This window comes from Capra hircus, chromosome 17 (genome assembly GCF_001704415.2).
Source record: "Capra hircus breed San Clemente chromosome 17, ASM170441v1, whole genome shotgun sequence".
Taxonomy (NCBI): Eukaryota; Metazoa; Chordata; class Mammalia; order Artiodactyla; family Bovidae; genus Capra; species Capra hircus.
The window spans coordinates 56,284,090-56,311,530 of NC_030824.1; the positions used below are offsets into that span (position 1 = coordinate 56,284,090).

The following is a 27,441-nucleotide window of genomic DNA, read 5'->3' on the forward strand; positions in this document are numbered from 1 at the left end:
TATCAATATGAAGGCCAGTCCTTTTGACGTGTTAGTTGCTCTTTTGGTCGTGTGTTTATGTACTATGTATTTTACATATTGTACAATCAAAGGATGTATTTATTTCCTCATCTTAACATTTAGAAGGGAGACACTCACAGTATTTCCAGTGTATTAATTCATTTAACCTTCTCATCAGTCCTGTGAAATTCATTCATAACCTAAAGATGAGGAACTGAAACACAAAGAAGTAACTGATAAAAGTATTTAGGGACCCCCAGCTAATAAATGGTGAATTGAGATTTTTAAACCAAATCACTCTGACTTAAAAACCTGGTTTGTTTTACTATTTGTTTTATTATATATTCACCCAAACTGGATTACTGGATCAAAATCAAATAATATGAACATTTGGCCCAGTTGCCTTCCAGAAGCATTGTAGCATCTTCCTCATTGTGGTTGATATCTAACAAAAGGGGTAGTTTCCATCATACCCCATGTTACTTTATTTTCATTTAATTGGGTTGGTACTCAAAAAGGTGGTGGTAGTGGTTTAGTCACTAAGTCATGTCCAACTCTTGGGCCCCCATGGATTGTAGTCTGCCAGGCTCCTCTCTCCATGGGATTTCCCAGGCAAGAATCCTGACTGAAGTGGGTTGCCATTTCCTCCCCCAGGGGATCTTTGCCACCCACAGATCAAACCCCAGTCTCCTGCATTGCAGGCGCATTCTTTACCAACTGAACCACCAAGGAAGCCCTACTCAAAGGGAAGAGCACTCACTATTTCAGAACGAGGCCATTTCAGTGTTTGTATACTTGGTGCCCTTTTGTCTATTTGAAATTTCTTTTTGTTGTCTTTGTATAGTAGAATTTTGAGAGAGATGAAGAGACCTGTTTCATGATTCAAAATATAGTCTTTTTTAACAGTACATTTTATATTTATTTAGATTGTAATCACCAGAAAGAAGAAATTTTGCTTCATATGCATGTCTTAGTTCAGATAGCCATATTTGAACTGTTCTTAAAGTAAATTTGCCTAATAAATTGACACAACTGAAGAATAAATTAGAAACTTTGCATTTATGCAAAGTGATTATCAGAAATTATTTTTATACAAATGTGTTATATAAGACTGTCAGTTGACAAGATTGGAAATCCCTGAGTACAAGCAGCCACTTGTTTGTATTATTTGATTTTGATCCAGTAATCCAGTTTGGGTGAATATATACAACAAAAATAGTAAAACAAACCAGGTTTTTAAGTCAGAGTGATTTGGTTTTAAAATCTCAATTCACCATTTATTAGCTGGGGGGTCCCTAAATACTTTTATCAGTTACTTCTTTGTGTTTCAGTTCCTCATCTGTAGGTTATGAATGAATTTTACAGGACTGATGTGAAAGTTAAATGAATTAATACACTGGAAATACATCTTCAATAGTACTTTTCACATGCAAGCTCAGTAAATACTGAGTCACAAAGTGAGTGACTTTGTAACTACTACTGTAGTTACTCTTGTTATTCCTAACTGAATAATGTCAAAGCCATTGTCAATGCTACTAGTTTTGTTATCCTTTAATTTTCAGAATGATTGACTGGCTGTCCTGGCCATTGGCTCAGCACGTAGACACATGGGTGATTGCACTCTTGAAAGGACTGGCAGCTGTCCAGAAGTTTACTATTTTGATAGATGTTACTTTACTGAAAATAGAATTGGTAAGTGGGAGTATATTAATCTTTTGGAATGTATAGAGCCATGTAATACATGTGTGCTAAGTCATTTCAGTCATGTCTGACTCTCTGCAACCCTGTGGACTGTAGCCCCCCAGGCTCTTCTGTCCATGGGATTTCCCAGGCAAGAGTACTAGAGTGGGTTGCCGTTTCTTTCTCCAGGGGACCTTCCTGACCTAGGGATCGAACCCGCATCTCTCTCTTACATATCCTGCCTTGGCGGGTTCTTTACCACCTGTGCTACCTAGGAAGTAAGACCCATATAAGTCCATATAAGTCTTTTTATCTTTGGGTGGTCCCCTTTAAAGCATCTAGTTTTGGGTTTTCTTTTGAATAAAAATTTTGAATAGGCTTTAGAAATTTAAAATGCTACTTAAGATTAGGTCATAATAATAATTTTGCTGTTTTCAAATATTTATTATGAAAACAGTCTTCCCATTAGCTCTTGAATCCTAACTAATCAAGCTTTTACCACCATTTTTCTGCCAAAACGATCTTTGACACCTGTGCTCTCCAGTGTTGCTTAACTCGAGTTATTTCTCAAGCCTCCTCTCCTCTGACCTGTTAGTCATTTGGCATAGCTGGTCACTCCCTCTTGAGACACCTTCCTCTCTCAGTTTCCAGGATATTATATTCTCCTGGACTTTGTTCTAGCTCACTGGCTCCTCAGTCCTGGTGTGATCTTTCCAACTTTAGAGTGCCTTCGAGGTTCACCTCTGGCTTCCTTTCTTCTCAGTTCACACAGCCACCATGGCTTTAAGCAACATCTCTAAGTTCATGACTGATAGGGTTTTATTTCTAGTTCATTATTCTCCTGTAAACTCCATGTTCATGTATCCAGCTCTCTATATACTTGGATCTCAGGTTCAGCTTATCCACAATCTAATTCCTGATTTTTCCCTCCCAAACCTGGTCTTCCCCATCTTAAATGACTATTTTAGCCTTTCATGTCGGAGAAGGCAGTGGCTGGGGTCCAGTACTCTTGCCTGGAAAACCCCATGGATGGAGGAGCCTGGTGGGCTGCAGTCCATGGGGTCGCTGAGGGTCGGACACAACTGAGCGACTTCACCTGCACTTTTCACTTTCATGCATTGGAGAAGGAAATGGCAACTTGTTCTTGCCTGGAGAATCCCACGGGCGGGGGAGCCTGGTGAGCTGCCATCTATGCGGTAGCACAGAGTTGGACACGACTGAAGCGGCTTAGCAGCAGCAGCAGCAGCAGCAGCCTTTCATGTGCTCAGGCTCACCTTGAAGCTATTCTTGTCTCTTTTCATGCTCTCTCAGCCCATATCTTACAAATCCTATTGACTCCACCTTTAAAATATATCCCGAATTCTACCACTCTCAACCAGCTACATCACTACCACCCTGATGCAGATTCAGCACCAGTTGTGCTAAGTCACTTCAGTTGTGTCCGACACTATGCAACCCTATGGACTGTAGCCCACCAGGCTCCTCCGTCCAAAGGAATTCTCTAGGCAGGAATACTGGAGTAGGTTGTCATGGCCTCCTCCAGGAGATCTTCCCAATCCACGGATCAAATCTGGGTTTCCTGCCTTGGAAGCATCACCCCTTGCTATGTTGATTGCAGTAGCCCTGTGGCTCCTGCCCTTGATCCCCTTCAGGCATCACACGAGGTCCTCCTCGACCTGGGCCACTGCTGCTTCTCTTGTCCTGTCTTCCACTGTGACTGCCTCAATCTCAATCTCCGTGCTTTATTTACGCACACTGCCCTCCTCGTTATATCTCTAGTCCACCAGGCTGGAGGCCTCAGGGCTTTTGCAGTGCTGAGTATAATAAGCTGAGCAAAGGCCCTTCTCCCAGTTATCTGTCAGACTTAGTCTCATTCCTTTCAGTTTTTTGTAGTCAGGGGTCACGTTTATCATGAGGCGTTTTTTTTTAAATTCCCTATAATAAAACAGCAGAGCCTTTTGCCACTCAGCATTCCCTATTCAACATGCCTCGCTTTCATAGCATTTTTCTCTCATGTTACTTTTAATTGCCTCTATCCAGCCCTCTAGACAGTAAGCCCTCTAAGATCAGAGGTTTGCTTTGAATCCACTATTGTTTTCCCAGTATATACAATAGTGCCAGGCAGTAGTAGATGGTCAGTAAGTATTTTCTGAACAAATAATGGTCCAGGGAGTGTCACCTTGTAAACATTGTTTGACAGATTTTTATTTGATGATGTAGTTTTAAGAGTTGGTGGGGTCATTATACTCCCTTGATCTCTGTCATATTATTTCCTAACTTTCTCCCTCTCCCAGAGTTTAATTGTATATGTTATGATAAAACTTCCCAGGAAGGAGATAAGCACATCAATAATTTGGGACCCAATGAAAGTAGCCACTGATTGGGATAATGGTCTCCATGCCAGACCTTAAAGTGGATGCTTGTCTTTTGGGCAGGTTTTTAATCGCCTTTGGTTTCCTCTTGTGCGACCTGGTGCTCTCGCAGTTCTTTCTCACATGCTGCTTAGTTTTCAGCATTCTCCAGAGGCGTTCCATTTGGTAAGTTATGACACAAGTTTCCTACTTCGAAAACCTTGTTTTAAAATTTCAACTTAGTATTGAGTCACATTTGTATTTGTGAAAAGATTATAGATTGGTCCTAAATCTATTTTCCTGTAGCTTTATGAGTCCTGTTAAAATTGACACTGTGAGATTTCCTCTCAAAGAATATATTTTAGAATGTTTTGGGTCTCACCAAAACTTCCACTTGTGATCACAACGAGCAATCGAAAGGTAAAAGTTCCTCTTGCACTTGAGAAGTGCCACGTGTCAGTGTCACCGTTCACTGTCTGTTGCACACATGAGCAGCGTAGCAGGAGAAAGATGGTCTGAAGCCACTGACTGCTCTAGAACTTCAGAAGCAGGAGAGCATCAGTCTTTATTGCCCTAGGATTAGGGCTTTGCCTTCTCTCTGAGCTCATACCCTATAAATTCTGTTGATTCCTCCTTCAAAATATATCCAGAATCCTACCACTTTTAATCAGCTGCATCACTGGTTTTGGTTTGATTTCATATTATTTATTTGATTATCAGTTATTGCAAGTGAGAAATGACAAAATGTAACTTTGAGAACCTGTCCATTTTTCTGTCTAGGGCATCACAGGAAAGCAGTGCTTTATGTGGTTACTGACTTCCTCCAAGGTGTGATCCTCAGTTTTACAGGACTAGAAGCTCAATCAACACAGCCACAGTTTAAAATTTTAGGAGGCCTGGCCCACCACAAACATATTCAGAAGAGGCAAGAGGCAGATGAAATGCAGAATTTCAGTTGCTGATTGTTGGTTGGAAATTTAACTAGCCTCAGAGAATTATGTGTCACATCAGCTACTCAGTGCCCCATTTCCACTGAAGGAAAATCTGCGGGCTTATCAGAAGTAAACTTTACTAACAAGTAATTACATTATAATACATTATCACTTAGGAGGAGTGATTTCTGTAGTTTATTGTTCTAATTGGTGAGCTTGATCATCAGTTAATAAACTTGTTATCCATTACACAAAACTCAAACTTGAGCTAATGTAGCAAGAATGCTAGCAAAATCATCCAAGGGAGAAAAACATCTATTTGTTCCTCCCGTCAGGCACAGTCATGTATCAGCTGTTTAAGAAAAGGTTTATATTTATTTACTTTCTTTCTGGGGTGGAAATCCATTCTAATGTTTATTAATCTCCACACATTCCTTATTCTCTCAGATAAGTCACTTTTGCTATACTCTAAACCTATTTCTTTGCTCAATATTTTAAAAGATGGAAGGGATCTCCTTACCTTTTGTTGCCTTCGCCCTCCCCACAAAAAAGTGATTGAAATGGCAAATGGTTGACTTTGAAATATTTGACTACTGAAATAAGTAAATATGAAATCATTTATTTAAAGAACAGTTAGAGCTAAAATAGGAAACTGTGATCTGGCTTAATAAAGTCTAAAAACAAAAACCTAATTATTTTGTCTACATACTGTGTATAGCCTGACCTACGACTCAACTAAAATTAACTTGGGCATCTAGTAGTGGGTCATGCAGCAGTTAAATCACCTGTAACTCTAAACAACTCAGCAAAGGACTCAGATTTAGGAGTTGCTAAGTATGAACACTAACCTGGAATCATTTAGAATATTTTGAAGCAAGCCAAGATTGATATTACAGAGTTTGTTTTTATGGACCATTTGCTTTTCATATGCTTTTTATAAGTGACAAATTTTAAACGGAAGAGAAAATATCAAGCCTTCTAATTAAATGTTATACACATTTTCTCAAATACTAACTTAAGTTTAGTGAATATCACAGTAATGTCTGCAAATATTCAGATTTGCTCATTCAGGAAAAAAAAATCAGTTTTCAGATATTTAGAAGATAATAACCTGCTTGGACATCTGTCTTATACACTTGTGAAGAACTTAGTCTTATTTCTGAGTCAGTGATCATTTTTTACCATGTAAGATGTAATAGTAGATAACTAGGTATATTATCATCTGTCCACAAAGATCCAATCTACACTAGGAAGGCTTTTGGACGATTTAGTGTTATAAATTAAATAATCATTTTAAAAATTCTTTCTTCTCTTCCATCTTTGTCTCTCCTATCACCTCTGAGGAAACCATAATTTTGGATTTCTGACTATTTTAGCAAATATCTGATAGATGTGGCTTTATGGAGAAAAATTATAATTCAGATTTGCTTTGAAATGTAGCGATGATAGCAGTGGTGTGAACCGTTAGGAACTGGTAGTTTTATGGTCAGATTAATGCCTTCAGTGGAGGTAAGATTAAAGAAAGTGGTGTGAAAGCAAAAATATGATTTAAGACCTCAAAGCATAAGAGTAAAACCAGAGAGAGGAGAACGAAGAATAGCACTATTATTTTAAGAATATGAATTTCTTTCTACAAGAAGGAAGGGGGCTGATTGGAATATAACTGTAATTGTTTGCTATTTGATGGTAAGGCCATAGAGCTGGCTGTAACTTCACTTTTGTCATGAGTTAGCCATGAACCAAATAGATGTTCTACACTGCTTATACCAAATAATGTTCTACACTGCTCTTTATTTGGTTCATTTGGCTACTTTAAGAGTAGTCTGAAAGGAGGGCAAAAGGTGAAAGCAAGGAGACCATTTGGGAGGCTTTGCATGAATTTGAGGCAAGAGATGATTGTCAGTTGAAACAAGAAAAGTTCTAGGCAGTATATAGGTTTGATTCCATTTGTACAAAAAAATCACATATATGGTGTGTGCCGTGACATGCCATACAAAGTTTGATATACAACCAATGTCTTTCGCTGGACAGTGGGACGGAGACTTTTACTTCATACATGTTTGTATCGTCAGATTTTCTTTATAGTAAGTGTATAATTCACTTACAACAAAATTAAACTTATATAGAAAGAAAATATAACAATATAGGAAGTTAGGGCACTATATCATGAAATTACCCACAATCTCACTACACTAATTTTTATGTTTTCCGTTACAATGTTTTTTCCCCTAAATATTTTAACAAGGTTGTATTTATATTTATAATCAATATGTAATTTTTGTATCCTTCTTTTGAAATTTAACATCACATAATATTTTCCCATGTTGCTGCATATATACACACACATACACAAAAGTTCTACGAAGAGAAAATAATAAGATGCTTTTTACATGTGGACTCTAAATATGTAGTATCAAATTATAATAATTAGTTGAAATAAGTGTAGTTCTGTACTAATGAGCCATTGCTGCAAAGTAGCATTTATTTTGTTAATAACCTCTTAAACATGTGATTGGCTTTGTATTGACTTTATACTCTAATTTTAAAATGAAAAGACGTTGTGCTTATTATCAGTGTTGATAGTTTTCTACATAGTTATGAGCAATGAGCATTTTAGATTTCACTTTAATTTCTAACCCCAGTTCCTTAAAAATAATGGACTTTCCTAATTCTCTTTATTTTTAGAATCATCTCTTCTTTTTTGGAGGTGGGACATGGGGATCATTAGTAAGGATAACCATGGTTACATAAGACACCATCCCTAAAATAAAGGTAGTCCTTTGTCTAAAATAGAGGTGGTGCTGTAGCCTCAGCTGTAATTTTAGTTGTATGGATAAGCTATCATGAAGATTTTCTTGAAGCAGTCTTCAATGTGCTGCTGCTGCTGCTAAGTCGCTTCAGTCATGTCCGACTGTGTGACCCCATAGACGGCAGCCCACCAGGCTCCCCTGTCCCTGGGATATCATGTCTAATTCCTTCAAGTGAAAAATCTAAAATTCACACTAGATGGCACTCTTAAGCTAATGCTTGGTTTATCTTTTAAACATTTGTCCCTATTAAACAATCTGGTAAATATAATAGCCCCAACATTTTTCAGTCTAAGCCATTTTTAGAATGGCAGCAGTGACTTAGGCTCCTATATATTACCTTAATTTTTTGTACCTTAGTTTTAAATGGAGTATAAGCATGAGGAGAGGGGTCTTATGGATTACAGTTATATATGCTTCAAAAACTAGATTTACCTTGGTATTCTAGAAATGTTTAACTTCGTAACGTTTTTAGAAAAAGGCAGTGACTGAACATACAGAAGAGCTCTGCTGATCGTGTAACACTTGCATTCCATTTGTACTGGCGTGGGTTGCATTTCCTTCTCTAGGGGATCTTTCCCAACCCAGGGATCAAACCTGGGTCTCCTCCTGCATTGCAGGCTGATTCTTTACAGTCTGAGCCACCAGGGAAACCCTATTCCATTTGTGGGCTAGGGAATTTGTTGCCAGTTTGTGTAAATTGAAGAATGTTTATCTTTTTTTCTGTTCAGATTGTTCCTCATGTAGTTAATTTGGTTCATTCCTTCAAAAGTGATGGTCTGCCTTCCAGTACAGCCTTCCTAGTGCAGTTAACAGAACTGATTCACTGTATGATGTATCACTACTCTGGATTTCCAGATCTCTACGAACCCATCCTGGAGGCAATCAAGGTATGATGACAGTTGCATCAGTCTCTGTGGAGCTGCAGCCTATGATATGGTAGATGAATGCGATGAACCTTCCTATAACCAGCTATTCAATTTACCTTTTTATGGAAATGTGCTTTTTGTTTGAAAAATGCAATTGGAACCGTGGTTCAATAATTCTTAGAGAGTGATGTCTTTGTTATGTGCCATTACTCTCCAAATTAATAACCATATTTCTTCAGTTCTACAGTGCCAACAATGATAAGGGGTATCTTTAAATTCATAACAGCTTTGGAGGAAATTTGTTTTAAAAAAGGATATATTAAGTTGATACATACATAAGTTGCTTCCCAATATCAGAAATGTCAAAATATGTAAGATACGTCTTAGATTCAAAGGAAGGCATTGTAATTATGGTATTTGACCTCTGTTTCTTCTCTGATTTTTATTTCATTTTTGCTATGGATTGTTCATGAATGTTCATATATCTTAGAATCTTTACTTGAATTATTTGTGAACTCACTGTTTTTCAACTTCATGTGGATACTGGATCTAAAAAGCCTTGATTTCTGTTTGTCTTGAAAAATGGGTCACAGAAAGCGTACTTTCCTCTTAGTAAATGTATTGCTTAATCAGGGAACAGCAAAATAATTGGAGAACTTCCTTCAGCTAGATGTGTTCAGAAGTTGTTAGAAATCAGTTTTATTGATAATGTTCCTTTTTGAGGTCTGAAATAAAGTATAAGGTCTCATTATCTTTACTTCTGTATCTGAAATGAATACAAAGCATATTCTTTCTACTGTAGAGTTTCTAGTTAGAATGAGTTTGGATGAGGCCAAAACACACAAAACTGTTCAGCAAAGAAGCTATACTACTGGTGTGACCCTTGGACACTTCAGAAGTAAATGTATGTCTTTATAAAGGTTTTTGTCATGGATTTGATAGCAGTATTAACCTCTTTCTGCAGTGCTGCTGTGTCCATAGGTGAAAGCTACTGCTGTTGTTAAATGTCATTCTTCACCTCTAAAAGCTGAAAATTCTGATAACTAAAGTAGGCTCAGTTTGCATGGATCTCCCTGTTATAAACTAAGGGAAGGATTTTCCATTAGATGTCAACAACAACAATAAAATCAAAAGATTAAAATTCCTTCAGAAAGTATTTTCTGAGGTTTAAGTGCTTTCAGTGGTAACAGCAGTCCAAAAAAGCCTTCAAGATTTTGCCAGCTTTCCTTAGTCTCCAGGACTCCACTCATGCTTCAAAACCACGGACGCTGAACATTTTATCTCATATGTCACAAAGCGGGGAAGAAACTGTATCTTGTAATAATTTTCTCTATGGTTAAACATGAGATGGAGTTTTGTTTTTTAAAGTCAGAGGTCATTGTGCTTAGATACTTTCGTTTTTCATTCTCTGACTACTTTGAGATTTCATTTCTAAGGGTTAATACTGGATAAATATTAGTAGTCAATGATAAAGAGATATTTCTTATTTTACTACGAAATTTGAAAGCAGACTATTAAGCTAATTCAGTTGTGTGCTAAGTCCTCATTCTACAGACTTTGAATAGCACTGCCACATATTCTCTGATGGCAGAGGTTTATTTTGAAAATATTTTGCTGGCAAATAGGAAGTAGAAATAGTTCAAATGTGACTTGAGTTCCTATTTCTTGAGTATTCCTCAGCTTGATAAACTCTAGGAGACATTTATTCATTTTTGGAGACCATTATTTTTGCCATGTACTGTGATTTTTTTGATGACTGGTCAAGTACTATCAGTGATGTCAAAACTAAATGGGAAAAAAGAAAGAATAAATATCAGTGGAAGAATCTTCTTTATGGTGTTAATAACAAAAAATAGTTTATATTTTATGCTACTTTTCCTTTTATGATCTACAGGATTTTCCTAAGCCCAGTGAAGAGAAGATTAAATTGATTCTCAATCAAAGTGCCTGGACTTCTCAATCCAATTCTTTGGCATCTTGCTTGTCTAGACTTTCTGGAAAATCTGAAACTGGGAAAACTGGTCTTATTAATCTAGGGAATACATGTTATATGAACAGTGTTATACAAGCATTGTTTATGGCCACAGAGTAAGTTTAAATTTGAACTTTAAAAAAATTTGTCATTTTTACTGTAGAAATTGATGCATGCTGATGAAATGTAAGATGGTGAGATTGTCTTCAAATTATTTCTTATATATGGCAGAAAAATATTAATATTTTCATATAATTGCCTTATTCAGAAACAAAATTGCTTTTAGTACCTGGAGCTATTAAAATGCTAATTTATATAAATTATACTTCATGTTTATATTATTTATTTCATTTAGAGTCTTTCAATTACTCTGGCTTGATATTTATTAATATATCAGAGGAAGTGATTGAACTTACTTCACAGTTTAAGGGTCCTCAAGTACAATTTGTTATTATCCTGTAAGACTGATTTCTTTTTTTACCTGTGTATCTTTTGAGGTGGTCATATTTAGTTTTTTCTGCTTGTAGGTATTTTGCTGTTTCTCAGATCAATAACTTCTTCACTGCCCTTAAAGAAATTCAAGCTCTGCTTCCCATCCCAAGTTGATAGATACTGAACAGATAGATGTATAACAGACATGTTCCTTTGCCGTCTTACAGATTTACTTGCAAATACATTTTCTTTTGCAGCCAAGCAAATAGGAAATCAGTGGCTGTTAGCTATGTGAATTTAATCTGTAAAAGTACAAAATAGTGATGAACTTTTGCTGAAGGCAAAAACCTGGTTGAATTTTTCTCTTCTATACCAATAGAATATTCATGGAACTTAACCAAAGATGTTTACAAATTGAAATCTAGGCCTTTGTAAGTTTTTGTGCCTTCCTAGAGGTATCATACCTGGAAGAGGGTTTGGCAGCCCACTTCAGTATTATTGCCTGGAGAATCCCATAGACAGAGGAGCCTGGAGGGCTGCGGTGTGGGGTTGCAAAGAGTCCGACATGACTGAGCGACCGATCACAGAGGAATCATAAACTAAAAGCTGAAGAGTTTAGCTTTACTTTCTTTCCTGGTCTCAATATATACAATCAAAACTAAGACGTTTTCATTTGGTCTAATGGTTCATTTGTTTTTAGGAGTTTTTTCTTGTGTTCTAAGAAAATATTTATTCATAGACACAACTGATACTAGGCATAAAACCAAAATAATCCATGTCTTACCACCAGAGGTCATCTAATCCAGCCACCTAATTTTACAAATGATAGAGAAAGCAAAAACTCAAAGCAGTTATAACTGACAGCTACAATTCAAAGAGCACATCTTATTTTATAGCAGCCAATACTATCTCAGAACAGGCGGACAGCATATTTTATTTCTTTGGTAATATGTAAATTCTTAAATAAATCTAGGAGTACATAAAATAAAAATCAGACATTCGCATAGGTATCTGTTGTTTTGCTTGCATTGTTCCAGACCTATTTTTGTACAGTGATAAGATTTATCTAGTATAAAACAAATGCGTTGGTTTTTAAAAATATGTTTACAAAGAATCTTGTTTATTCTTTTCCAGCCACTTATTTTTTTTCTTTTGATGATTTATATTGAAATAGTCCCATGTTAGTGTAATGGCATAGCAATGTCATTCTGATTAAATAGATGTGCCATAGTTAATTTAATCATCTTCCTAATGATGAATGTTAGGTTGTTTTGCTTATAATTAACATCTGCCCATATGCCTATGATACAGAGGCTATTCTTTGAATAGGGTGTGCCACACCCTAGGGTCTCCAGAAAGATTATAGCATTTGAACTTGCATGCTAATACATGATCGTACCTATGACCCCATCCCTTTAGCAGTACTTGATAAAATCAGTATTAAAAAATCTTCCCAATCTGGACAAAAGTGTCTCGGTGCATCTTGGCTGACCTTTACAGTTTTTTGCCCTCTCTAGTACCTTTGTTCACTGTGTCTCTTTTCTGAATGACCTGTTCTTTCCATTGTGCACCTTTCTGCTGGGTCCTTTTCTTTTTCCTGCTGATTTATCCTGGATGTATACGTGCTTTCTTCCCATCAGAATGATACATTTATCGAGTGTTTTGTTTGCAATTTTTTATTTTATGTAGTCAGATCTGCTATTTATCATTTATAGCTTCTGAATTTTGGGACTCCTTCCCCTCTAAACTCCCTTTACCCCCTTTTCTTCTGTTAAATACTTCAGTATTTTCATATTTTACATTTAGCTCATTACTTCTCTGTGGCATCTATGATGATATGAAATCTTGTTTAATTCCATTTTTTTCCCAAAAGGATATCCAGTTGTTCTATACTGTTTTTTGAAGTTTCTTCTTTTCCCATTCAGCACTAGTACTACATTCTTTAAAACTCTAACTTTATCATAGTTTTGATGACAGGACATTTTTTTATATTTCATGCAGAGTTGAAAGAATTTAAAAGTTGTTTACTCAAGTTACTAGTTAATAGCTTCATCTATTTCTATTTGCACCATTTTCTTCCTTCTTCACTACATTGTAGGCAGTGACTTTGCCAGGTAAAGGGCCTTCAGGTAAGTGAAATTTTACTTTAAGGATAATAACTTGAACTAACTTCCCTTTAGCTTTTAAAAAGTGCATCATGTGTACACATGTAGACAAAAAATCATTATATTTTACTATCTTTCAGTTTCAGGAGACAAGTATTATCTTTAAATCTAAATGGGTGCAATTCATTAATGAAAAAATTACAGCATCTTTTTGCCTTTTTGGCTCATACACAGGTGAGTGTAAGTGTCTATAGTATGTATATGTTAACTGAATTGATAATCTTCTTTAAACTTCACATTATACCAAATTTGATGAACCTTTTTAACTGGAGAAATAATATATCTCTCTCCCAGCACAACAGATCCACATAGAAATCTAAAGAGATACTGCCTAAAATCAGGATATGCCTTAAGTTCTTACTTCTCCCTTCTACTTTGCATTCTTGTAGATGAATATTTTACTGACCCATTATTCTAATTATTATAGGTAAAATCTGATTTCCTATCCAAAAAATAGCTCCTTCATGAAGAAATATTTTAAAATGCATCTTTAATATTAAGTTTATAGATATTAATTTGGTAGATTTTCATAGTAATGAACAATTTAACATGAATAATTAAAATAATTTTGTGACATATTGGCTTTTTTTCCCTCCCATTTCTAATGTATATACCCTTTCATTATGACTAAACTTTTGAACTTAATGGATAAACTGTTTACCTGTTAGAAGTTATGGAGCTTAAAATTTCGTGATCTTTTATGTCCACAAATTAATCCAACGAAATAAGTTTATGCTAATAGCAAGAACGTCATGTAAATAGCCATTTATTGAGAGATGTAATATGAAGTCTGATAAGCATTCAGAAAGGAATCCTTATGCTCAAAGAACTTGTACTTTTAAGTTTTGAGTAATACCTATGAATGATACAAATCATTTATAAATAATATTTTCTGGTTTTACTGTTTTCATTTCACAGAGGTCTAAAGGAATAGGTAGTTACAGCCAGAAGAGAAGATAGATTTAGAATTGATGGAATTGAGTTGTTAGGAATGCTTTGTTTCCTACCTACAAGCTGAGAAATATCTCAAGTATAACTTCTTAAATGGAAGGAGTCAAGAGTGGCATGAGTGATGGCCTGAAATACTCAGAGGATCATTTTACTGTTCTCTGCCTGGAGGAAATATGTCCACAAATTTAACACCTCAGGACCAAAGGAGATGAAATCTCCTCCCTGCAACTTCCAAACATTGTTTTCTAGTAAATGGATGTATGTACTTGCTGTATTTACTGTATGCTGTATTTACTGTATGTTATATAGAGTTTGCTCTTCAACATCACAGTCTGAACTGCAAAGGTTCACTTACACATGGATTTTTTTCAATAAATATGTACTACAGTACAACATAATCCATGTCTGAGTCCACAGATGCAGAACCACAGATATGGTGGGCCTATTGTAAAGTTATACACAGGTTTTTGACTAAGCAGAGTGTCAGGACCCCTAATCCCATGTTGTTCAATGGTCAGCTGTATAACATGTATGCATATGGTAGGTGTATGTGTATCTATGTGTATATGTGTAGAAATAAATGCATTATATATACTATATTAGCTTAAGTCAGAGCTATTAGGAAAAAGCCTTAGGAGTCTTCCATATTCTCAACAAAAGAAGAATTAACAAGAGAACCTAATTAAACTTCTGCCATAGTTGAGACCATATCTAACAAGTAGATTAGGTAGGTAGATTTTCCCTATATGATTTAAAAGGCTTTTCTTCTCATAATTAATAAAGCTAACATGTATTGAGCATTTAAATTCATCTAGTTCCTGTGCTAGGTAGTTTGCATATATTATCTCTTAATCCTCAAAATCAATCTATGAGGTAATAAGGTAGTGTCCCTATTTTACAGGTGAAGAAACAGGGCTTACATGACCTGCTTTCCTGGCCATGCAAACAAGTGGCAAGACTGGAATATGAATCAAATGATTTCTGAAACCCATTGCAAACAATCCACCAAATTCCTTTTCTTCAGAATGCCATAAACACACCTATTTTGATAGAAATGTTTTCCTTAGCTGAGAACCCTGTCTCATACCACAAATAACTCAAATTCTAAATTTTCAAGTTACAATCACAACTTTGAGGTTCATGACGTTGTACACAGGGATCAAGACCATCCCCATGGAAAAGAAATGCAAAAAAGCAAAATGGCTGTCTGGGGAGGCCTTACGAATAGCTGTGAAGAGAAGAGATACGAAAAGCAAAGGAGAAAAGGAAAGATATAAGCATCTGAATGCAGAGTTCCAAAGAATAGCAAGAAGAGATAAGAAAGCCTTCTTTAGCGATCAGTGCAAAGAAATAGAGGAAAAGAACAGAATGGGAAAGACTAGAGATCTCGTCAAGAAAATTGGAGATACCAAGGGAACATTTCATGCAAAGATGGGCTCGATAAAGGACAGAAATGGTATGGACCTAACAGAAGCAGAAGATATTAAGAAGAGGTGGCAAGAATACACAGAAGAACTGTACAAAAAAGATCTTCATGACCCAGATAATCATGACGATGTGATCACTAATCTAGAGCCAGACATCTTGGAATGTGAAGTCAAAGCATCACCTTAGAAAGCATCACTACAAACAAAGCTAGTGGAGGTGATGGAGTTCCAGTTGAGCTGTTTCAAATCCTGAAAGATGATGCTGGGAAAGTGCTGCACTCAATATGCCAGCAAGTTTGGAAAACTCAGCAGTAGCCACAGGACTGGAAAAGGTCAGTTTTCATTCCAATTCCAAAGAAAGGCAATGCCAAACAATGCTCAGACTACTGCACAGTTGCACTCATCTCACACGCTAGTAAAGTAATGCTCAAAATTCTCCAAGCCAGGCTTCAGCAATACGTGAACCGTGAACTCCCTGATGTTCAAGCTGGTTTTAGAAAAGGCAGAGGAACCAGAGATCAAATTGCCAACATCCACTGCATCATGGAAAAAGCAAGAGAGTTCCAGAAAAACATCTATTTCTGCTTTATTGGCTATGCCAAAGCCTTTGACTGTGTGGATCACAATAAACTGTGGAAAATTCTGAAAGAGATGGGAATACCAGACCACCTAACCTGTCTCTTGAGAAATCTGTATGCAGGTCAGGAAGCAACAGTTAGAACTGGACATGGAACAACAGACTGGTTCCAAATAGGAAAAGGAGTGCATCAAGGCTGTATATTGTCACCCTGCTTATTTAACGTATATGCAGAGTACATCATGAGAAACGCTGGACTGGAAGAAACACAAGCTGGAATCAAGATTGCCGAGAGAAATATCAATCACCTCAGATATGCAGATGACACCACCCTTATGGCAGAAAGTGAAAAGGAGCTAAAAAGCCTCTTGATGAAAGTGAAAGAGGAGAGTGAAAGAGTTGGCTTAAAGCTCAACATTCAGAAAACGAAGATCATGGCATCCGGTCCCATCACTTCATGGGAAATAGATGGGGAAACAGTGGACACAGTGTCAGACTTTATTTTTTGGGGCTCCAAAATCACTGCAGGTGGTGACTGCAGCCATGAAATTAAGAGATGCTTACGCCTTGCAAGAAAAGTTATGAGCAACCTAGATAATATATTCAAAAGCAGAGACATTACTTTGCCAACAAAGGTCCATCTAGTCAAGGCTATGGTTTTTCCTTTGGTCATGTATGGATGTGAGAGTTGGACTGTGAAGAAGGCTGAGCACCGGAGAATTGATGCTTTTGAACTGTGGTGTTGGAGAAGACTCTTGAGAGTCCCTTGGACTGCAAGGAGGTCCAACCAGTCCATTCTGAAGGAGATCAACCCTGGGATTTCTTTGGAAGGAATGATGCTGACGCTGAAGCTCCAGTACTTTGGCCACCTCATGCGAAGAGCTGACTCAATGGAAAAGACTCTGATGCTGGGAGGGGTTGAGGGCAGGAGGAGAAGGGGACGACCAAGGGTGAGATGGCTGGATGGCATCACTGACTCGATGGACGTGAGTCTGAGTGAACTCCAGGAGATGGTGATGGACAGGGAGGCCTGGCGTGCTGCGATTCATGGGGTCACAAAGAGTTGGACACGACTGAGCGACTGAACTGAACTGAACTGAATCACAACTTTGCAGATGTCTTTTTCAGTTCTTTTTTTGTCGTGGCAAAATCTAGGATTTCAGCCTACCTTGCTCTAAAGTCCACAAGCAATCACTTCACTAAACTGCTCCTATGTTAAAACAAATAAAGTCAGCAAAGTTCCTGAGCAGTGTGTTCATATTCCATACATTTATGACATGTGTTTCCAGTCAAAGAAATTTTCACCTAAAATCAGTAGGCATGGCTTTGTAGAGTATGTCCCTTTTTAATCCAAAATATATATCCACTAACTTTTTTTTTCAGATTTTTTTTTTTAAATTGTGGATTCAAGCACATCAGAGAGAGAACGGCAGAAGCATTGTATTAAGTTAAAGAGTCTTGGGGTCTGATAAAAATCCCCTCTGCTACTAGTTTAGCTGTATGACCTTGGGCAAGTCACGTACTTTCTCTAGATCTTAATTCTGATCTGCAGAATGAGAAGTTAAGACTGAAAGTTACCTAAATGTATTTGTCTGGTCCTTTGTAGTAAAGGTTAAGCCCATGTAATTGTAGTCATCTTTATTAAACATTATGTATTAAGATTTAGGTATTTAGTTCATGGTGTGAGAATCACTTCCTTGTGTTTTCTCGATCAACAGAGAGAAGCATATGCACCTCGGATATTCTTTGAGGCTTCCAGACCTCCATGGTTTACCCCCAGATCACAACAAGACTGTTCTGAATACCTCAGGTTTCTACTAGACAGGTAAAAAGCATTTCTAGAGCTGTGATTTGAATTATGTTCTTTAACAGATTATTTCTATTGAATATTGTTTTTACCTTTAAAGACATCATTTCTAGTGTTAAACTCTAAAATGCCTTGCATTTATTGTATTTTTTTAGGTGTTTTTAATTTAGTTTCTTTTTTAAATTTTCTTACTTTAGCTGTTCTCAAAGTGTAGTATAAGAACCCCTGGGGGTTCCCAAAACACTTTCAGGGATCTTTCCCTTTCTGACTACATATCTGTGTATCTGTAATTAAGGCCAGACTTTCTTCATATGCTTCATCCAAAACAACACAGCACAATAGTTTGAATGCAGAGCAGATACAAGGATCTAGCCTGCCTTCTATTAAGCCGGATGCTTGAAATATTTGCAAAATGAGCCATTCATCTCACTAAATTTTTTTGAGTTTAGAAAATATAACTGTTTTTCATTTTTAAATGTTATTTATATTAGCATGTAATGAGTTTATTATTTATTATTGTATAGTACTTTATTACTTTTATTCTCAATTTTTGAATACAGTAAATGTTGATAGATACAACCACATACATGATAGCTCTCAGGTTCCTCAGTTATTTTTAAGAGTATAAAGGCATTCTGAGATAACGAAATTTAATAACTTCACCTTTATACCAACTGATAATTAAGTGGGTTTGATCAATTTTATTGTCTTCTTCCTACTTAGGTAATAAAACCTATTGTTTCCTGGTCTTTGCCTCCTTTATGGAATGTAAATGACTAGTAAAGTTAGTTGATTTTTTAAATAAGCATTATATTTGATAAGAATAATTTGGCTGTTAATATAAGGCAAGCCACTCATATTTTTGAGTAGAACTGACATTTAAATTTAAGCGAAGTAGCTATATAATGATATACTCTCCTGCAGGCTCCATGAAGAAGAAAAGATCTTGAAAGTTCAGTCCTCACACAAGTCTTCTGAAAGTCCAGGATGCAGTGAAACTTCTTTACAAGAGGTAGCCATTAAAGCAGCTGTCCTAACAGAGACCCACTGCGCAAGTGACGGTGAGAAGACGCTAATTGAAAAAATGTTTGGAGGAAAACTGCGAACTCACATTTGTTGTCTGAACTGCAGGAGTACCTCACAGAAAGTGGAAGCCTTTACAGATCTTTCACTGGCCTTTTGTCCTTCCTCTTCTGTGGAAAACTTGTCTTTTCAAGATCCAGCATCATCACCCAGTACACAAGATGATGGCCTAACACAGGCCAGCGGGCCTGGTCCTTCAGAAGGACCAGGTGTCTGTAACCCGTCAGCCATTGCCATTGCCTGCAACTCAGCTGTGAATGAAAGAATGGTTGACAGTCCTGATGAGTTCTGCTGTACTGAAGACACTTCTGCCCCTAATGACTCTAGCAAGATGCTTGTTAATAAAGATGTACCTCAGAAACCAGGAGGTGAGACCACACCTTCAGTGACTGACTTATTAAATTATTTTTTGGCTCCAGAGATTCTTACTGGTGACAACCAGTATTATTGTGAAAACTGTGCCTCTCTGCAGAATGCCGAGAAAACTATGCAAATCACAGAGGAACCTGAATACCTTATCCTTACTCTCTTAAGATTTTCCTATGATCAGAAGTATCACGTGAGAAGAAAAATACTAGACAATGTGTCACTGCCACTGGTTTTGGAGTTGCCAGTTAAAAGAACTCCTTTCTCTTCATTGTCAGAAAGTTGGTCTCTAGATGTTGACTTCACTGACATTAGTGAGAATCTAGCTAAAAAGTTGAAGCCTTCTGGGACTGAAGAAGCTTGCTCCCCAAAACTGGTGCCCTATCTCTTGAGTTCTGTGGTCGTTCACTCTGGTGTGTCCTCAGAAAGTGGGCATTACTATTCTTATGCCAGAAACGTCACAGGAACAGAGTCCCCCTGCCAGACGTGCCCCCAGCCTGAAACGCTGGCGTTTTCCTCCTCCCGGAATCACTTACTAGGGAGAGATAGTCCCACCACAGTGATTGAACAGGACTTGGAAAATAAGGACATGTCAAAAGAATGGTTTTTATTTAATGACAGCCGAGTGACGTTTACTTCATTTCAGTCAGTCCAGAAAATTACGAGTAGGTTTCCCAAGGATACAGCTTATGTACTTTTGTATAAGAGACAGAACAGTACTGATGGTTTAAATGGTAACAATTCAACCACTGGACTCTGGGTAAATGGAGAACCACCTCTACAGAAAGAACTAATGGATGCTATAACAAAAGACAATAAACTATATTTACAGGTAAGTTGGAAACATAATCATTTGTAGAAGCTATTTAAGCAATTGATAAATGGTTGAATGCTTGCCTTAATTTTGAAATCCACCTTTTACACTTCCAAGGAGTTTACGAAGTGGTGATTTTGAAATTTGAATCTGGGTTCATATGAAATGGGTTCAACCTATATAACTAAATTTTCTTACTTGCTAATATTATGAATTAGGTATGGAAAGTCACAATTAGATGCAGTATAGAAGCCCTTCTTTGTTTTCAATTAGAAAAGATCTGATCATTATAAAATCATGCCATTCAGAAATATAGGAAGTTTAATAAAATGGAAATATTTTCCTCTTCCTTTTAGTTCCACCTGCCAGGGGAAACAACTGCTAAATTTGTATTTATTTCTTCTTGACCTTTGTACAAATATTTTAAGAACTATTGACAAGTGGTTAAAAGGAGACTAAAAGGTAGAATCTGTACACAACAGATGTTTGTGTTCTTTAAGGACCTGATCGGTAGAATCAAGGCAGTAATACAACAGTAAATAAAACTATGGAATAAGGATTTCATATGAGCTGAATATACTTATACTTTTCACAAAGATTTTTCTTACTTTAAAGTTAATATAGACCTTGCTGAAAGTATTTTTCTTTGAAACCTGCCAACTTGCTATCAACATAAAAGACCAACAGTAAATAGGAGTTAAAACAGTAGGTGTATTATAAACACACCAAATGATTTTATGAGTTTAAATATGTAAGTTTCTAAAAATTTTGTGTTACAGACTCTTAAAAGATACAGAATAAGAGAAAAAACAGTACTGATTTGTGGGAAAGTTTACTGTACTATGAAATATTCAAATAATGATACATGATACATTTTTAAAGGAGTATGGCAGTGTTCCAGGATTACACAGAAACAATACATTTTGCAGGAAAAAAAAATAAGAAACTCAGGATATTCCTTATTCACTACCAGAAAGGCTTATGATCAAGGTAATAGAATATTTTCAACCATGTACTTCTCGCTAGATATCAGATAAGCCATTAGATAGGAATCATCAGGATTCTTGAACATTGGAAAGATGGAGTGAGGATAAGAAGATAAGGCTGAAATAGAATTTCTACAATGTAAAAATGAAAATAAGGCCCAGTGCAATCTTGACTTTTGAAATATACAAAAACTACTCTAATTTCTATAATTGGACTGCCAAAAACTTAGCCCATTACATCCTACTTTACAGTGTTTGTGATGAGCCATTCTTTTCATTATTATTTTATTATCCTTATGTCATTATAAAGAAAAACCATTATGTACTTTGTTGATTCAGTTTCTCGTGTTGTGCAGTTGTTCTAAATTCCATTTTAAGCTCAGATTGTCCAGTTGTCTAATGCAAAAAAGTTATCACTTCATTTTACATTAAAGTTATTACCTGTTTTAAGATATTATTTATTTACCTGTATTAAGACTCTTAGGCTATTAAAGCTTCATATTAAAGTGCCTTTTTGAACCAAATTACAATAACATACCCAATTAGAAATAAATTAATTAGAAACAAATATATTTAGACTTCATATTATTTAATCTCAACTACAGAAATATAATGGATAAGTTTTGAATGGTGATGTTTCTCATACTGTGTAACCAAATCATTCTGGTGTTTTAAGTTTGCGTTAGGAGCTATGGTGCTTCTGCTGTGAACGTGTCTTCATAATTGCCTGGCAGTGAGACTATGTGGTGAGATTTTATATATAGCAGTTTGCAGCTGTCATTCTTTAGTTTTGAACACTTGGAACATATATGTGTATATTTTTTCTCTCATTTCCAGTGCTGTTTTTACATTCACTCTTGAGTTATAGTTAAAAGTGTGTGCCCATTTCATAGTAATAATGCTTTGTAATAGATTGCTATGTTTGGGATACAACTTTGGCTTTAAGAAATGGTATTCTGCCTAATTATAAAATAGTTGTAAAACACTTACCAAATCTTAGTAAAAGTAAGGCTATGGAGTTAAGTCACAGCTAGATTTACAAGTGTTAGAAAGACTCTTGCTCTTTATAGTATTGGAAGGACTAGTGGTTTTGAAAAACCTAGGCAAAAAAATTCTACCACACAGACTATTTTCTACTCTGTAACATAACCTGACACACAGGAAAGCAATGCAAACTGTGGATCTTGAAGTCTATCTGGGAAAGGGCTTGTTCCTCATATACTTCTACCCCCAGCTTCCATTAGGAGTATCTCCATTCTTTTAGCGTCTGGAATACAAACATCATGCTTTCTGTTAGGATCCAGTGTGAGAAAGGATGTGTGAATGGTTATCGCCTAACCCCATGTGTTCCACCCTAACTGCAGATAATCCTCTCCTTTCTTGTTCAGTTTCTTTTCTTTCTTTGGAGGAGGTGGGAGTTTGTCTGAATATTTTTCTTTATCATACATCATACAGAAGAGTATATATTGTATCTCATACATAAGAGTATATATTGTATCTGTGTAATTTAAAACAAACAAACAAAAAAGCTGGATCAATTTTATGTTTATAGATGTACTTAAATGAGAGATCTAAATATACTGAAAGGTTTTTGTCCCAAAGCAACAGTAGCTCCTTTTTGTTATTTGACCAATAGTCCACTATTGAAATAAGAATTAATTTTAATACTTGATATAAAATTGGGTAAAATTACTTATAAATTTGTGAATTTACCTAAGATTCTCATCTATATTAAAAGAAATAAAATGAAAAGTGGTTTCCCGTACTTTTATCCATAGTTGAAGCTTATCTTCTGAAAACAGAATATCATATGCTTTTCTCCATCAGCCATGTATTTATATAAATAACTACAAAAGTAAAAACGGTATCTTACTTCCTTGAGAAGCTCTATATCTTAAAGTATAATACAATATAAGTTTCAGGTGTCTCAGAAGCAGTGGGGTTACTCAGTTTTTTGTTGTGTAGGTTCTTCAACATAGTTTCTGGTGGGAAATCCCTTTTTAATAGAGTCTAGGCAAGATCTTCTTGAGCAGAACTCTTGAACTCTGCCTTGCATATTTACTCAGTTTATTTATTTCATTAGGGAACAAGGTCTGTATCCTAAACCAAATATTGTTTCTTAGATACAGAGCCATATTTTCATTGCTTGCTTAGATAGCTTAATATATTATAGAGCCAGAATGGAGTATTTCTGCTCTTATTTTTGTGTCTATTTCTGATACCGCTATGGCAGCTTTTATTTTTAATCTGTCAAATATATGTAATCTTACTCTAACTTTACAAATTGAAGAATAAATTAATATAATCCCTGAGAAATACTGTGTGGTTAGACATGATACAGAGGAGCCAGCAATTACAGATGTTGTAACTGATAGAGTTAATGGAAAAATTGTTTTTGAGAAATATCCTATAAATTAAGTTTTAAAAGCCTTTCTAAGGGCCTATCACAGACTGGTTAATTAAGCCATTCTGCTATAAGGATTTCTTATCTGTGATCACATTCAGCCATAAATATGTGGTTGTTGATCATTTTGTGTATTGGGAATCACAGAGCAGTCATGTATGCTTACTGAGAAACCAGGATGTCCATGATATAGAGATAGATGTCAAGGTATGCCTGAGGTTTTTCCTCCATAATAAAACTCAGGCATCTCATGAAGAGGGTAGAATAGTCAACTAAGAAAACTTAGCTAGAAATTGAACATTACATTGCCAGGAGGAACAAACTAATTGGACTTTAAGTTGAAAAGCTGGAAATAGTATAGTTTTTATTATTAGTGTTGATGGCACTGTGAGAGTCCTTCAAGATGATTTTATGTAATCAGTTAAGGGTTATGCATTACCAGTCAGTGCCTTTTAGACCTTGTTGACACTAACGATCTCATTTGAGAGTTGTAGACTCTTTCCCAGAAAATGGACCTATGCCAGGATATTTTGCCTATTCTTCCTAAGAGTTTGTGTCAGTTTTAGAATCCAGTTCAACACCTTGCCAAATTAATTTGCAATTTATAAATAAATGTTTATTCATATTTGTTCCTTTCATGGCTAAGTACCTAACAGTGTTCTAGTTTGAGATCATGAATATTTACTGAGCACTTAATATATGTCTGGCACAGAGATGAATATGAGTCCTTATAAAAGTTCTAATAATCTGATAGGGGGTGGTTTTAAGTAATATTGTAAGAAGACAGGCTCCATTTTCTTTAGCAGTGTTTTTGAGATGAGATCTGTTATTTACTGAGAAATATTCTCAGGAAAGGGCAGGAAAAAATTGAGCCCTCTTTCATTATTTATACCTTTTACTGTAATCACTCACTTCCAAAACAGCTCCACTTGACAGAAAGTAGATAATCCATTGTCATAACCTTTGAATTTTGTGTTCTGTGTATTAGGAAAGAAATCCATTCTTGTATTTGTTGATGAGCTGTGCAAGAATTGTGATGTTTCTGTAGAGAAATCTGAAGACTGTGGGGCTTCAGTTAAAGTGGGGTATTGACAGAGAATGGCTTTTAGGATTTATCATTCTGTAGAATTACACCAGGATTTTGCTCTCTATCTTGTTTGCTCCATCTGTGATCATGTACTTTAGTATGATTTGATAAGGATTAAGTATTTTTAAAGTTACTGAGATTTGACGGATACTTAAGGATTAAAGCAACTGAAAAATATTTTTATAGATGATATACCCATCCACGGTATTTAGAGTTTTAATGTCATAAAAACTATTTTAAATTTCAGGAACAAGAGTTGAATGCCCGAGCCCGGGCCCTACAAGCTGCATCTGCATCCTGTTCATTTCGGCCCAATGGATTTGATGACAACGATCCACCCGGAAGCTGTGGACCAACTGGTGGTGGGGGTGGAGGCGGATTTAATACAGTTGGAAGACTCGTATTTTGATGCTGAGAGAGTCCAAAATGCACTGGTCACAAAACATCCAATACCATGACTGTTAAAATGTCAGACTGTAACAAGTATCATATCTATCTATTATTTTTCTTTTCATTAGACCCTTATACTTTAAGAAAACACACTCAGTGCTTGTTTTATTTTCTTGACAATACATTTATTAACAAAATGCATCATGGGAAAAAAATCTACCTCTTAAAACTCCATTTGCTTTTATGGTTAGACATGCTTGACCAAAAATTTTCAGAGGAAAATATGTACCTGGTCCCTAATGAAGCTGCATTAAATTTAGTTAGAGGCATTTAAATGGTCCTGTGCTCAGTTTTACCGAACAGAAAATAGATTTCACTTAGCATCCTTTATAAAAGAATTGTGTGTTGGAGGTGAAGGAAATATTGTTTAAAAAGAAAGAAAATATTTTATTCCCTTTGTAGTTACCCCATTATTAAATTCAAGTCTTTGAGAATACTAGCGATGATACAGTCTCTTATGAAGGCAATAACATAAACTTTATCGAGCTGTAGTACTTTGTCTCTGCATTTCAAGTAAAAATGTTTTAAAAAAGGATTATTTATACATATGTGCTGAATTTGATCTTAAGAAAGGTGCATGATCCTGTAGGAGTCACATTTTTACCTAAGAATTGCTAACTTTGTAGTATTTCTAAATGAGGATTTTAAAAATTCTATTTCAGGGAGTATATCTTCTGTGTGTTTTGAAGGAGGTGAGTTCTGTATGTGCCTTGCAGTACTGTAATTCAAAAATAAGAATCTTTGGCTCCAGAAAAGATTTTCTAAAATGAAATGTTAGGAAGTAATTTTTTGTGCTAACATTAAAATTGTAACTTTTAAAAGGTATTAGATTTTCCTGAAGTAAAATCTGATGGTTGTAAATCAAAAAGTGTGATAGTTTGTTTTTAACTCTTACAAGAATTCAGAGGAAATGAACTAGATCAAGTAAAAAAAATATTTTTTTATTTTTTTACTTAATCCTCAGAATATTAAATATTGATCATATATTTTCAGAGTTGTACACTTGGGCTTTTTTTTTTTTTTTTTGAGTCATGTGTTTTGCACAATTGTTTCTGTTTCACAGTTTCAGATAAAATGTCAATGTCAGCCCCTACCATCCCACATTTTCTTTGCCAGGAAACTGGAAACAAGTCACTTCTTCTCGGTCTTGATTATACAGTATTCAGGAATTATCCCAGTTGTCTCCATTCCTAAAAGTTTTAACTTACCCATCGTGTACATAGTTCTGAAGATTGGTCATATATTTATTTTTAAAACATTTTAAGGAAAGAATGTTCTTTGTTGATTTGGGATTTATCTTTTTCCCAAGCTTAAAATGGCAGTGGTTAAAAACAGATATCCTCATCTTCATTCTACTACTTCCCATTCCTAACCTGTTTCTGGTCATCAGGAAGATTAGAAAAACTGATTGGATTAGTTTAAAACTGGAAATTCTTTACAGAATTGAGATTTCTCTTCCCTACAAATCACTGAACCAGAAGGAATTTTATCAAGTTTCTTTCCTATGGACTTCCTGTTGTTCTAATAGTGAATGTCTAAGTTATGTGTTCAGTTATCCACTGGCTAGAAAATGATTTATAGTCAGACTATATCAATCGGCCTCTGTTGAAACTGGTAAAGTCATTTAATACTTGGTGGGTTGATATTGGATTCAACTGCTTCTACTAGGAACTTGCATAAAGACAATTAAACCTACATACAGTTTTATCTTTGAATAGCAAGTCATTCAAGGATTTTTATGTGTCAAGGTAGTTGAATATTCAAAATGATAACAAAGATGAAATTCTAGTTATGTAATATACTGAGCATGGGGACTTCCTTGGTAGTCTAGTGACTCCGTGCTTCCAATTCAGGCATGGGTTTGATCCCTGGTTAGGGAATTAGAATCCTAGGTGCTGTGTGATGTGGCACAAGGGGAAAAAAAAAAAAAGCATACTACTGAGCATATTTAGATTAACTTCATACCACTACCAAAAACTGGAATTTAAAGATTTCCTTTTAAAATTACAACTATAGTAATAGTTATTTGGAAGCAACCTAAATGTCCATCAACAGATGAATGAATAAAAGAAAATGTGGTTATTTATATATAGTGGAATATTACTCAGCCATAGGAAAGAATGAAATACTGCCATTTGGAGCAACATGGATAGACCTAGTTTATCATACTAAGTGAAATAAGTCAGAGAAAGACAAATATATGATGTCACTTATATGTGGAATCTAAAAAAAATTATGCAAATGAACTTATTTATAATATTGGAAGAGAATCTGAAAAGAT

The 27,441-nt window shown here is 35.7% G+C and overlaps 1 protein-coding gene across 1 annotated transcript in view; it reads left to right on the forward strand.

Moving 5' to 3' along the window:
* USP38 (ubiquitin specific peptidase 38) overlaps positions 1-26,154 on the forward strand; it is a 33,823-nt gene extending 7,669 nt beyond the window's left edge. The window contains exons 3-10 of the mRNA XM_005691218.3: positions 1,563-1,692; positions 4,116-4,217; positions 8,502-8,660; positions 10,534-10,727; positions 13,289-13,382; positions 17,882-17,988; positions 18,895-20,251; positions 24,958-26,154. Of these exons, the coding sequence (XP_005691275.1) occupies positions 1,563-1,692; positions 4,116-4,217; positions 8,502-8,660; positions 10,534-10,727; positions 13,289-13,382; positions 17,882-17,988; positions 18,895-20,251; positions 24,958-25,119 (2,305 nt within the window). The 3' untranslated portion in view covers positions 25,120-26,154. The remainder of the gene's footprint in view (positions 1-1,562; positions 1,693-4,115; positions 4,218-8,501; positions 8,661-10,533; positions 10,728-13,288; positions 13,383-17,881; positions 17,989-18,894; positions 20,252-24,957) is intronic.